A 14297-nucleotide genomic window follows, 5' to 3' on the forward strand; every position below is an offset into this window, starting at 1 on the left:
TGTGTATATATATATATATATATATATATATATATATATATATATATATGAAATTCAGTAGTATTTGTGTACCAATAGTTAAACCAAACAAATAACATATTAAACCCAGAATCAGAACACACACGCATACAGAAAACTGATTTAGCAACAGAGTTGTCCTTGTTAACTCAGTGCTACGTAGAGAAACCAGTAAAAAGGGCTTACTTTAAAGATCAATGAAGTCAATTAACTTGTACAATTTTAATCTCTTTTATGAATAAACAAATTTTGACATAAAATGCTTGTGTATTTCTGATTTAATTAACAAGAATATTTTAAATTTTTCACTATGTTTTTGTTGAAAGAGTTTGTTAATATATGTCTTTAGAAATTTCCCTCCAATCTCAGATCTTAGAAAAACAGCATGTTTAAAATGCAAAATTGGTATGCTGAGTCATTCTTGGCAAAGCTGTAAGATACAAGGTGATGAGTTACAGAATACTCAGAATTTTGCCATTATTTCATTCTGTCTTGTAGCATCATCCTAAAGCTTTATTTCTCTTTACTATCTTTTCTCCTACTACTTTCCCTTTGTAAATCAGTAGAAATAGTTTTCTTGTTCACAACTCAGTGTTAATAATTAACTTTGTATTTTATCTGAACCATGAGAGTAAATGTATTCAGACAATAATACTCCTATCTGAAATGGTGTCAATTCTTTAGAATAAAACACACATATGGATTAGCATGAGACTGTCTCAGCTAAGTATCATCAGGGTCATGTGCTTCGGTTTCTGGGAGTGCTCAACAAAACCTCTGAGAAGCCCTTTCTGACAACATTGGTGGCAAGATAGCTTGTCTATTTTTTTTAATAAGTTTTTAGGAGAGATTTTTGAAACAAAGAATATCTACTGCTCGTGCTTAATTGCAACGTTATTGTAATATATTCGTTTCCTAGTACAGATCTGTCAAGCATTGTGTATTTGCTTTTCCTAGGAGTACAACACACTTGAGGTGATAGTGCTGGATAAAATGAAGTCCACTTAGAGATTACCTGACATTAACTTCTGGTTCCTATAATCACTCGAACAAATCTACATTTTACAAGCTCCATTGTGTTTCACTTCCCCAGTTCTGTATGTACTGATTGTGTAAAATTTCACACTTTCCCACGTTAATCAGAGATCCACTGTAGCACATCACTGTTCTGGACAAAAGCCCTACTTTCCTGATTGGTTTAGGTTGAGACTTTGCTCTTGTTGTTCTCTAATTCTCATGTTTAGGGATAATAGCATCCTGTTTATTTGTACTTTTTGCCTAATTCCAGCACTATGTGTAGATGATTATTAACTTCTACACGGAAATGGAGGCGTTATTTGGGTATTAAATTTTGTAACATCGCTTAGGTTTTGGAGATATGGCCTGATTGTTGCAAATTCAATGAAATAAAACACAAGTTAGTATTTTTACTTTGTGAAGTTGGTGAGTTTTATTTTTCTGAGCCTAGTCAAAGTCTCCATAAATGCACTTCCCTTTGTTATCCTAAAGTATAACATACTGACTTATTTAGAGATAGATGTGCTTTTAAAAGTTTGTTTGTATTGCTTTTGATTCATGTTCAATATCAAATGCATTTTGGCCTCACTTTTATATTTAAAATCAGTACACATGTGTTTCAAACTAGTAAAGCAGTTTTTACTTTTACAAATTCTCCAAGGATTTAAAATGAAATTAAAGTAACTAAAATATATGAGATGTCACATATCACTTAAATCATTTATTGTGCTCTTGATTTTTGCTCAAAGAGGAAGAGAGATGCAACTGGGTTATATTTAACTATAGACAGCTTGGAAGTAGACTTTTCATTTTGAAGGAAGTTTCTGCAATTCTTATTTATGATTCTAAAATATGCTTAGAGAAAGAAAGTTAAAAGACGCCGGGGGTGACTTCAATAATATGAATCAAATTACATTTGACTTGCCAGACTTTTGAATTGACAGAAACTCTCTCTCTGTTAAATTGTTTGCTGGCAGAAAGAGACAGAATAAAGAAGAAAATCCCTTAAACATGTCAAAACAAAGCCAAATGCAAACAAAACCTTTCTTATAGAGCAACCCAGTGAATTGAGAATATGGTTGTTACTGTTGTAAGAGGATATGCTTGCATCTATCTGTTAGCATCAAGTGCAGGAATATAATTGAAGAACTTTAGAGGAACTGTGCCTGGACTTCTGGCCCACCTTGGGACTGTCTGTTGAATCTTGGAGCCCCAATGTTGCAGGATTATTGTTAGAATAAGGAGTACCTGCGTAGCTCTTTATCAGGAGTCCAGTAAGAATGACAACCTCCTACTGCTAGGACACAGCAAAGCATCCTTCCTTTGGCCTCTTCCCTATAAAATCATACGTGCAATGAAGTCTTATGTCTGATTTATGAAATGAAATGAAAATTTTGAGTATTTGCACATTCACTATTGGACATCCACATTGATCCTAACTAACTTCCTCCAGCCTACAGAATGCCATATAGTTCATTTTCTTAGGATTTTTTTTCAGTTGGTCAGGATTGTTTACAAAATGATTGTCATTTGGATAAAGCTTGATTAAAAATTAATACACTATTTTGATCTGCCAGCATTTGAATTGACTATTGAGATTTTTTTTTTTTTTTCAGAAAGCAAAGGTATCAAGCAAGAACCACCACTGGAAATCAAGTATAGATGAGTGTTTAGAAAATGCCCAATAGTCTATGCTTAGGAATGATCAAAACATCTCATTTTCACAACTCAAGTGATTGTTCGATCCACACTTCCTTTTAGTGAATTGGGGTCTCTTGTTCAATATGCTCACCTGATGTTGTGTGATTGGACAGGAAATTCAAACCTCTTTCTTGGCTGCTTTGCTTGTGAAGCTCTACCCTTGAATTTGTTTTCCTGCTGTTTTGACTTATACCTTAGACTTCTCCAATGGCCTTCTTTCATCACCCAGATGATGCAGCTCTTTCCCAGAGCATGCAGGGATTTTTCCTTTCTTAGAAACTATTCAAGTTCTACTTATGCATTTATTTGTATTTTGAAAATGTTATGTTCATTGTTTTTCTTTTAGTTTCTGATCTATAAAAGAGACTCAATAAATATTGGATAAAGAAATAGAAAGGCTGGATATTTATGTATTTTTTTCACTGTTTAATATGTATAAAATTAAAGATCACTAAATCAAGACTTATTTCAGTGCTTACTCTGATAAGTATATACTTTTACATTAAAATGTTCAGATAAGATTTTTCAATAATTTCTATTGAATCATCTGAAATTCATATAACAGTAGAATACACTATTAGTTAAAATTATAGAGTTAGATTTAAAATATTTTAGGATTTTCTCTTAGTCATTAGAAGAAAATTAGTGGGATGCCATTTCATTTTAATAAAATTCTTGGAATTTTCAAAAATAAACTATGAAAGCATAAAATAGTATCTATTTTTTTTTCATTATTTTAACTTGCTTTCAGATGAATGCCCTTAAGATAATGGATTTTTCATGTGATTCTTGGAACATAATATGACAGATAATTTTACAAAATGAAAATTAAATAAAACTCCTATACTTTCTATGATGTTCTTATTGTCACAGGACCTTTAACTTTTATATGTATCATGAACAGATATTAAATGATTGGCACATCTATTAAGATTTATTAAAATCTAAAACTAGCTGCGAGGGCAGGGCCGCCCGGAGCAGCTGCGCATGCGCGGCAGGGAGCGGCACCTGCGGGGCCTCCGGGTGCGACCGTCGGGGAACTTTCCCTAGGGATCCCGAGGCCGTGCCCGCCTCAGTCTCTGGTACAGGCGCCCCCTGGGAGTTTCTGGTTGGAGACTGGTCGCTTTGTCCTCGGGTCCCCGGCCCCCTTCCACAGCCGCCGAGCTGCGAGGGGACGGCGCTGGCTCCTGGGAGCCGCTCCACAGTGGCGTCGTGGCCGGGCCGGGCCCCTAGGGCGCTCTCGCCGGGTCAGCTGCGTCCGCGCAGCTCCGTGTCCACGCAGCTCCGCTGGCTTTTCTGTAATCGAGGCTGAGTGCCGCGGTTCAGCGTTCCTTCGCCTCGCCCGAGGGAGGAGTGGCCCCCGGGGGAAGGCGGTGCCCAGGGCTGGGCCGCGCCTCCCTGCTCCGCCCTCTGCCTCCGCCCTCAGCCTTCTCTCCTCTCTGCCTCCGCCCTCTGCCTCCGCCGGCCTGAGGTTCTGGGCAGGTTCTGCAGCACTCTTCACTACTGAGCTATCCCCGCTTCCAGTTATGGGTCTTTGGGGTTTCTGTCTTCATGGTTCAGTTTTTGCAGGTTCCAGATGTCCGGAAACTTAGCCCCTTCTTCTAGGCCCTCTGATGTGTTGACACACACTTGCTCATAATAGTCCCTAAGATCCTTTATCACTGGTACCACTTGAAAAATCTCTTTTCCTTTATGATTTTGCCTGTTCAGGCCCGTTTTCTTCCTGTTTATCCTGTCTAAAGATTCATCAGCTTTGTTTATTTTTCTAAAACCAACTCTTGGTTTCACTTACGTTTTGTGCTTCCTTTTCTTTCCCTTTTTCCTTCAGTCTCTTTCATTTATTTGTGTTCTGATCATTATTATTTTTTTCCTTCGACTCATTTTGAGTTCGGTTTGTTACTGCTTTTGTAGTTCTGTAAGTTATGTTGTTGTTTATTTGTAATCTTTCTCTTTCTTTGCTGTAGTTGCTAATAGCTATAAACCTCCATCTTAATATGGCTTTTGGTGTATCTGATAGGTTTGGGTATTTGATTTTTCCATTTTCATTAGTTTCAAGAAATTTTTGAATTTATATTTTGATTTATTTATTGACTCATTGGTAAGTTAGGAGCTTGTTTATTTCATATATATATATATATATATATATATATATATATATATATATACATACATACATACATACATACACACACACACACAATATTTAAATTTTACTATTGATTTCTAGTTTTATTCCATTGTGGCCACAGAACACATGCAATGTTTTGATTTGTTGTGAACTTGTTGAGACCCTTTTTTTGGGGGGGTGGAGGGGGTCTATCCTGGAGCATGTTCCTTGTGCTGATTAGAATATCAATTCTGGAGCTGCTGGATGCAGTGTTCTGTTAGGCCCATTTGGTGAATAGTGTCACTTAACTCTGATGTTTGTTAATTTTTTTAACTTAACCCTCTTATTTGTTGATTTTTTTTTTTTTGTCTAGGTGTGTCTGTTGATGTGGGAGGGGTATTAAAATCCCCAAATATCATTATATTTGAGTCTACCTTTCCCTTTACGTATAATTGCATTTGCTTTATTTAATTCTGTTATTGGGTACACATATGTTTCTAATTATTATTTCCTCTTATTGAATTGATCCCTTTGTCATCATTATGTAGTGCTCTTGTTTTCTTTTACAGTTTTTGACTTAAAGTCTATTTTATCTGCTGTAAATACAGCTACTCTTCCTTGCTTGTGATTTGCCTTTGTATGGAGACTCTTTTCCCAACCTTTTACTTTTAGTCCATGAGTGGCTCTTCTGGTAGACTTTCTTATGGGAATGTATAGTTGATTCTTTTAAAAATCCATTTGGCTGATCTATACCTTTTGACATTTGAGGTAACTAAGCAAATGTTTACCACTTTCTAACCATTTTAATTGTTTTGCATTATTTTGTATATTCTCTTTCCTTTCCATCTTATTCTTTATTTTTGCAGCTTTGTAGTTTTCTTCAGTGATATGGTTGGATTCTTCTCCTTCTTTTGTATCCACTTTGCCAATGAGTATTTTTAAATATGATTTTATGATGGTAGTTATCATCCTTTCATTTCCAGATGTTGAACTTTAAGCATTTCTTATAGGGCCTGCCCAGTGATGATGAATTCCATCATTGGGAATGGGGATTTCGGGCAAAAAGTCAACAGTTTTTGTTTTTCCCTTGATATGTTTAATAGACAAATAAGGTCCAAAGTTAGTAACATGAGACAAGATGATAGGAATGTTTACATAGGGCCTTAGTCCAGGACTTTTGTATTTTTCTCAAGTTTTCCAACAAGTAGAATTTTCTTTTTAAAGTTCCTTAAATGGACATGTCCTGAACATTTTGTGTGTGTGTGTGTGTGTGTGTGTGATGGACATTGCTGCCCATCACATGCTGCTTCTTTGTGCTCTGTCTTTTGACAATTACATGTGTCACATGCTGCTTCTTTGTGTTCTCTGTGTTTAGCTAGAGAGAATACAGGCTGAAAATACATTGGAATGGGACAAGAGAGAGTTGCTGGAAACTGAAAAACAAGGCCTGGAGAGAGAAAATAGAAGGCTAAAGGTCCAGGTGAAAGAAATGGAAGAGCTCCTGGACAGGAAAACCAGATTAAGTGAAAACTTTCAAGGTCCTGATTTCAAGACATCCTACAGTGAACTACAGGAAAAGAACAAGGTAGGAGCTCCGGGAAGCACCTATTCCCTCACCCTGTGCTCCCCTCTGACGCCTGGGCACCTGCTGCCGTCACCAGTCCACGCTAAGTCTTAACTTCCCATTTTGCCCTCTAATAAATGATAGCTTGAACTTTTCCTCATTTTGATAGATAGCAGTAATATTCAGATGAAACATTGTGACGAATTTTGGATGAAGATGTTAAGAAATAACAAGTCTCTGAACAATTCCAAGAGTTTCCAAACAAAAGAAAAAAATGAAAGGAATTTTTTGTTTTACTTTTTCTAGTTATAGCTATGTAATTGGATTTCCTAAGCTATTGATCTTATTATCAATTAATATGCTTCTCCTTTAATTTGGAGCAACTATATAATAAGCATTTGTTGGTAGTTATTGAAAGTACTTACATAAACTTTTAAATTTATCTAAGGCTAACTCTTCTCTCTTTTTTCTTATAATACTCAAAACCATGATTTTCGAATCAATGAAATGCATCATTTTGCCAATAATTTTTACAGGCAGTAACATAAATGTGAAAACAAAGATTAAATTCAAAATTTGACTTAGAAAAACTTGGAAGGTTTTGAATGTGTTTTTAATCTTCAAAGTGATAGGCATATTTAGTGCTGCAGATGACAATTTCCTTCTTTTTGATAAATAATTTACAGATGTTTAAATGTACTTTTAGTGACAGAACTATAGTTAAAAATCTGTGTCATTGACTATCAGTTTGCTACCAAATACATACTACATTTTTTTCCTAATAAAACATCTATAGAATGTTAATGTTCAAATCTATTTTTCACTCAATATTTTTAACAGTTTGAAAAGTGAATGTATAAGTTCATGTTTTTGACTTATATAACGAATTCATACTCATACAAACTCTAAGAGCAAAGTGGCCAGAAAAATTTAATTTGATGTAACTGTTCAGTTCTTTTATGATTTTAGGGATGTATTGCAAATATAGTATTAAATTGCATTGGTATTTCATGACTTGACAATACAAATTTTTAAAGCCAAATGTCGTAGTCAGTAATCATTAGTTTGTATGGTACAGACTCATGAACCATAATCTTAATGGCATGTGACATTCTGAAATACATATAACTAATAAATCTGTAGAGAATTATTTTGCAGATTTCTACTTCTAAAATCACACAATATTTTATCATTTATAGAATGTGGTTTTGTTATCCAAATTTGTCTTCCTATTTAATTCATTGAAAGAGGACAAGTATTTGTTCATGTTATTTTCTGTGTCAGCAACTGCTCTAGAGGGCTAATGGGAAGATGAATGGATCACTGTCCCTCTGCAGCATGAGCTTGGAGTTTACATAGGGACACACACACATAATTGATAATCAATGACTCATTGTGTTTATTGCTAAGAATGAAGTCTGACTGAAACATAGATGAAGAAGAAATTCATTCTATTTAACTGTGTTTAATTGTGACATCTTTCTAGTTATGCAGAAATGTCACAACATGAAACGTGCCAGTTAAGAAATATGAGGGCTAACAGGGACTCTTAGGAGCTGTCATAGGTGACGTGTTCTTTCATAAAGACCCACTATAGCCAGATCTGCACTCTTTGGAACCAATATAGTTCTTTCAAAGCAGGCGGAAGTTGGTGACTGTGAGTATTTTAGAAGACTCAGACCTTCCAAATCAGTGGGTGTGCTCATCATTTAAAAGACTATACAATTGCGTAAGTTTATATTATGGTGATGGTAACAGAGAGTTTTGGTGAATTTACTCTCTTCATTAAGAATTCAGACTTACTGCAGAAGAACCAAAAGAGAAACCAAAAGAATTACTTTTCATGTAGCAGTCGCTGGTCAAAAGCCTTGGTGCCTCATGGAAGTCCAAAATATCAATATTTATATGTCCTGAAATGTTAAATAAATCAGAATTCTCCAAAAACATACCAAATCAATCATGAGTAGGAGCATCAGATCTGTTTCTTCTCTATACATCCCTGTATGTGAGTGTGGACCACATGAGGCCCCTGTGTAGACTCATGTATGTGAGTACCGTGTCTATATGTGTGTATGAGTGTTCTACACAAGTGAGTGCTGGCAGGGGAGGAACACTATAGTAAACATCACACAATTATTGCTCTCTCAAAAATATATGAGGTTTCTTACCACATGACATTTACATCTACTCACACTTGCTGAATGTCTGTGGCTGACTGAAACTGAAACTACTTGCTTCTTATAGAAATCTCCATATCAGGGATGGTGATAGAGTTGGTAGAGTGCTTGCCTCACATGCACAAGGCCCTGGGTTCAATCCCCAGCACCAAAAAAAAAAAAAAAAAAAAAAAATCCCGAAATCTTCATATCAATGAATTTTTAAAAATCTTTGAGTTTTATTAATCTTAATGTTCAATAAAATTTTTATATATCCCTAGTAATTCAAAAAGCATATTTCACCCTGGTTTTTTTTTTTTTACTTTTTAAATTTAGTTTAGTGTTACAGGAAATGTTTTTAATATGTCAATGTTTTAGAAAACGTACTATTGTTTTTAAAAATGCCTCTCAATTTTAAATTGAATTACTAATTAAAAACAAATATTATTCTTCATGTGATATTATCTCTTTAATGTCCATTTGGTAATTGCTTTTATAGACTATATTTGAGTAATTTTCTATTTTTTTCGATTTTCTACAATTTACAAAAAAATAGTGGCACAAAGAACTTTTCATATTGGAAAATCATCATTCTAGCAGTAATTAATTTTAAAGCATAAACCACCAATATATTTTTTTGTAGAAAAATCTCTGCATCTTTTGATTCCTTGTGGGTTTTGGAAATAGTGATACTATTCTGTTGTCAGTGAAAGAAGTAGTAGTGAGGCATCAGAGAACAATGACTGAGACAAGAGAACTTTGGAGGCAGTATTGAATACTCTTCTCAGAATACAGCCCTCATTTTATTTATTTATTTTTTAAAATTTATTTATTTATTCTAATTTGTTATATATGACAGAAGAACACATTTCAATTTATAGTACCCATATAGAGCACAAATTTTCATGTCTATGGTTGTATACAAAGTAGAGTATCTTTATAAATGTACTTGGGGTAAAGATGTCCACCTCATTCCACCAGGTTTTCTATCCCCCTTCCCCATTTCTTCCCCTCCCTCCCCTTTGCCCTATCTAAAGTTCCTCAGTTCCTCCCATGCTCTCCTCCTCATCCCCATTATGGATTAGCATCCTCATATCAGAGAAAACATTTGGCATTTTTGGGGGGTATTGGCTTACTTCACTTAGTATAATATTCTTCAGCTCCTTCCATTTACATGCAAATGCCATGATTTTATTTTCTTTTAATGCAGAGTAATAGTCCATCATGTATATATACCACATTTCTTTATCTATTCATCTACTGAAGGACATCTAGGTTGGTTCCACAATTTGGCTATTGTGAATTGTGTTGCTATAAACATTGATGTGGCTATATTACTATAGTATGCTGTGTTTAAGTCCTTTGGGTATAAACTGAGGAGTGGGATAGCTGGGTCAAATGGTGGTTCCATTTCCAGTTTTCCAAGGAATCTCCATGCTGCTTTCCATATTGATTGCACCAATTTGCAATCCCACCAGCAATGTGTGAGTCTGCCTTTCTCTCCACATCCACACCAACACTTATTGTTGTTTGTATTCTTAATAGCTGCCTTTCTGACTGGAGTCAGATGAAAAAGTAGTTTTGGTTTGCATTTCTCTAATTGCTAGAGATGTTGAACATTTTTTCATATATTTGTTGACTGATTGTATTTGTTGATTGATTATATATCATCTTCTGAGAAGTATTTGTTCAGTTCCATGGCCCATTTATTGAGTGGGTTATTTATATTTTTGGTGTTAAGATTTTTGAGTTCTTTATATATCCTAGGGATTAGTGCTCTGTCTCGTGTATGTGTGGTAAAAATTTGCTCCCATTCTGTTGGCTTTCTGTTCACCTCACCGATTGTTTATTTTGCTGAGAAGAAGCTTTTTATTTTGAATTCATCCCATTTGTTGATTCTTGATTTTATTTCTTGTGCTATAGAATTCTTATTAAGTTTAAGGTCTGGTATAGTGATGCTACCTGCTTCACTCTTCTTGCTAAGGATAACTAGCTATTCTGGGTCTCTTGGTTTTCCAGATGAATTTCATGACTGCTTTTTCTATTTCTATGAGCAATGTTATTGGGATTTTGATTGGAGTTGCATTAAATCTGTATAGTGCTTTTGGTAGTATGGTCATTTTGACAATATTAGACATTTAGGGTTTTGTCACAATATACAGAAATGGTAAGTTTAATTATTATCTATAATATAAATATGTTTGCAAAAAGTTCTACAGTTTTTGATGGTGGACAGAGAACTGGGGGTGAGGTGTAGGATGAGATGGTGAGGGGGTAGAAGGTGAGGATATAGAGTTATTAGATCTTAGAAAGCATGAAAGAAGAATCTAAAGAAGTTGGTGAGTAACAAGAGAAGAGACAGAAAGTGATTTGGGGAGACAAGTGGGAAGACAGTAGAGTACAAAAAACAAAGAAACATAAATATTAAGAAAAGTAAATAATGTAAAAATAGAAGATAAATAATATACAACACCACTGTAATATACTATTCAGACTTCTCAGTAGTAGCCTATTCATGAAAAGTACTTGGTTTCACAAATGTTGGGGATATGAGGGTGGGAGGAGAGGGAGGGAGAGAGGGAGGGGAGAGAGAGAGAGAGAGAGAGAGAGAGAGAGAGAGAGAGAGAGATATCTCGAAGGAAGATACAAGGATTGTTTTGGTTGGATATAAGTATCTTTCCAGCTTCCCTTCATATCCAATAGGTGGGGTTGTCTGTTGTTTCCTGGTATCTCCACCCTCAGAATTATGAACGTTATTAGGGTGGCAGGGTTGGTCTCAGGGGTATGGCTCCTGGAGGTGAGGTATATTACTTGTAGTCCCTGATGGGAGACTATACCACAGAGACCTTCTGTGGCGCCTGCTTGTGTGATGTGGGTGCTTGGTCTTATCTCTATATCACTGTGGACCTCACAATTCCTGGTCTCTAATTTAGTCTCTAAACTGTATCTCACTCTCGCTCTCCTTTCTAGTTCCCAGTCAGGAACCTTTCTCTCCGGAGATCTTGTGGGCTGAGCTCTGGGGGCTGCACACCTGTCATGGAGAGCTGTTTTATATTGGGCAGTCACTGCATGGAGTTAGTGGCTGCCAGGGAGTGGGAGGGAGTTCCCCAACTTGGTATCTGTCCAGCCAGTGTTCCAAACTTGGAGTTGCCCTAACTAAAGATGGTGACAAACCCAAGATGAAAACAGCTGCTTTCAGTGATGGGATGTTGGGTCAGATGGGGCTGGGCTGTGGCGTTGAGCCATGTGTTCAGAGATACAGCTCCGTGGTGTGCAGTGTTGTGGCTGATGGTTGCTTCCATACCCTGTATGATGTCCCTAGGTTTAGGCAGGCTACCATGTGTAGAGGACTATGGCAGCTGCAGTCCCAAGATGGAGGTGACCAGGGGAAATCCCATATTGGTAAATGGGGGTCCACACAGGATGGAAGCTGGAGTTCCTGAGCATGGGTGTCCTGTGTGGGAGCAGCTGTTGGGAGTCCTTTATCACTTGCAAAGAAACAGTATTTCCACTACTTGAATCCTAGTTCTGGAACAACACAGAATGCAGCCTCCCTGTAGCCTGCCATCTTGAATCCGCCTCAAAGCCCTCATTTTAAATGATAATAAGAATGTTGGAGAACTAACTTTAAAAACATTAGTAAATCAAGGTGTATATTTTAAATAGAAGACAATTGGGTATACTTGAAACTTTGGCTGCACAGGCATTAGGAAATTATGTTGGTGATGCATGATTATTAAAATATTAATTTCATGCAAAATATTTTAGAAATGTACCTCTACTTATGAATATACAAAATAATCCTATTGGAATAATTGATAAGATTTAGTATTTTAAAAATTTTCAGTATATTTCATAAAATTTGAACTTAATAATCTAAACTCTCTTTTAGAAAATGTTCTTACCTTTCGTTTACAAGATCCAAGTGACTAAAAAGTTTATCAAAATTGTAGCAATATAGAAAATGGTGTGTACATGTCACATTGTGGTGTGAAAAGAAACTACTAATGCTCTTTTTTAGCTCTTGTTTTTTGAATTTCTATGCTGTGGTTATAATACATATTTATGATGTTGGTACAATAGCATGTCTATATAATAGAATTAATGTATTTTAAAGATTAACTTATAATATTATACAAAATATTAATTATAATATTATACAAAATTATAAAATGAACATGTCAGTTATTTTACTTAACTCATTACTTAACAAAAGGAATCATTAAGTTATCTGAATCAGTTCAAAGGAGATTGTAAATATTAGAAATTGAGGCATAAAAGGATGCTGAAAGAAAAAAGTGCTTAACAGATGAAAAATTGACTCTTTGATAGTACGTAGTAAGGTAAGACATCAGAAAAAAATCCCCTGCAAGTGTATGAATGAGATTCATTTGCATTGCTATGGATTACCTATATATTGTATACAATAAAGCGTAAAGATATTCAAAGTTCCTGGGCTGTATAAAATCAACAAATGCTACCTGGAAGAATTTATTAGACACAATTACAAGGAATCTATATTGAGCATCTCAAAGTCGCTCATAATTTTTCTTTTCTTTTTTTTTAATTAAAAAAATTTTTTAGTTGTTGATGGAACTTTATTTTATTTACTTATTTTTATGTGGTGCTAGGAATTGAACCCAGTGCCTCACGTGTGAGACAAGCACTCTACCGCTGAGCTACAACTCCAGCCCCTCATAATTTTTCTTGATAATTATTTGATATATGTTTAATAACCCTTTATATAGTAACACATCAACAAACTCTTAGAGAGTGTTACTTTGGACTGGAGATGGGCAAACATTTTTTTATAAATGTCAAGATTGTGAATATATTAATATAAGTTAGGCCATATAACTTCCTGTTGCATTTTTAAAAAATTATAAGCTTTTAAATATGTGGAAAATATTCTTCATTCATGAGAGGTATGCAAAGAGGTCTAGAGCTGGAAATCTGTGTGAGATATAGCTGCAGAACCCCTGTTCAAGATCAGAAGTCCATAACATTGAATGCCTGGGACGGGCCAAGAGGAACCATGTGTGACAGAGCCAGGTGCACCTCGGCAGGGTCAGCGGCACTTCCATTTTACACACTTTCTTTCACTCAGTAGGCTTTAAAAACAGCCAAGGAGATTTTTTTTTGAAGATGGCGGCGAGGGGAGTGCATTACCCCCGTGTGCTGCTTCACTGTGTGGGAGTATGACAAGTCAGGACGGCTAAAGGATATCTTGTTAGGAATTTCCAGCAATAGTGGGGTGCTCCGGAACCTGGAGGAAGGATTTCCATCGCACGAGGATCGGCTACGGGGACTCAAACGCGAGAGGTTTGTCGCACGGAGGGTAACTGCTTATTCAGCAAATCGCCCCGCGGCGAAAGTCTGCAGTGTGCGCTGGGATAGAGACGCAGGGTTACAGCGCTGCAGTTTCTGCCAGCCGCGCAAGCACCGTACTCAGGGCTGAATTCTGGGTTCCAGACGGGGGAAGGAAGCGGTCCTTCTCGGTTCTACACACCGGTCAGTCCACAGAGGAGGCCAGCAGCCACCATCTTGGTAAACTGACGTCACGTCCCCTGTTTTCGACTGACCGCAACTCATTCAGCCATAGATCAGGTAATTCCAGGCTACAATTCGCCTGTGGCTTGCAAACAGATTGCTAGGGTTCTGCACCTGGGTGCTTCTAAGAACCTGAGCCTATCGGAGCGAACGCCGAGCGCGGGGCGCCCGAGTTCCGGCTCCC

The 14297-nt window shown here is 36.4% G+C and overlaps 1 protein-coding gene across 4 annotated transcripts in view; it reads left to right on the forward strand.

The window, feature by feature from the left end:
- Ccdc102b (coiled-coil domain containing 102B) overlaps positions 1-14297 on the forward strand; it is a 195433-nt gene that overhangs the window by 86248 nt on the left and 94888 nt on the right. For all 4 annotated transcript variants that reach the window (XM_048806624.1, XM_048806622.1, XM_048806623.1 and 1 more), the window contains one exon: positions 6219-6428. In XM_048806624.1, the coding sequence (XP_048662581.1) occupies positions 6219-6428 (210 nt within the window). The remainder of the gene's footprint in view (positions 1-6218; positions 6429-14297) is intronic.

This window comes from Marmota marmota, unplaced genomic scaffold (assembly GCF_001458135.2).
Source record: "Marmota marmota marmota unplaced genomic scaffold, marMar, whole genome shotgun sequence".
In the NCBI taxonomy this organism is placed as follows: Eukaryota; Metazoa; Chordata; class Mammalia; order Rodentia; family Sciuridae; genus Marmota; species Marmota marmota.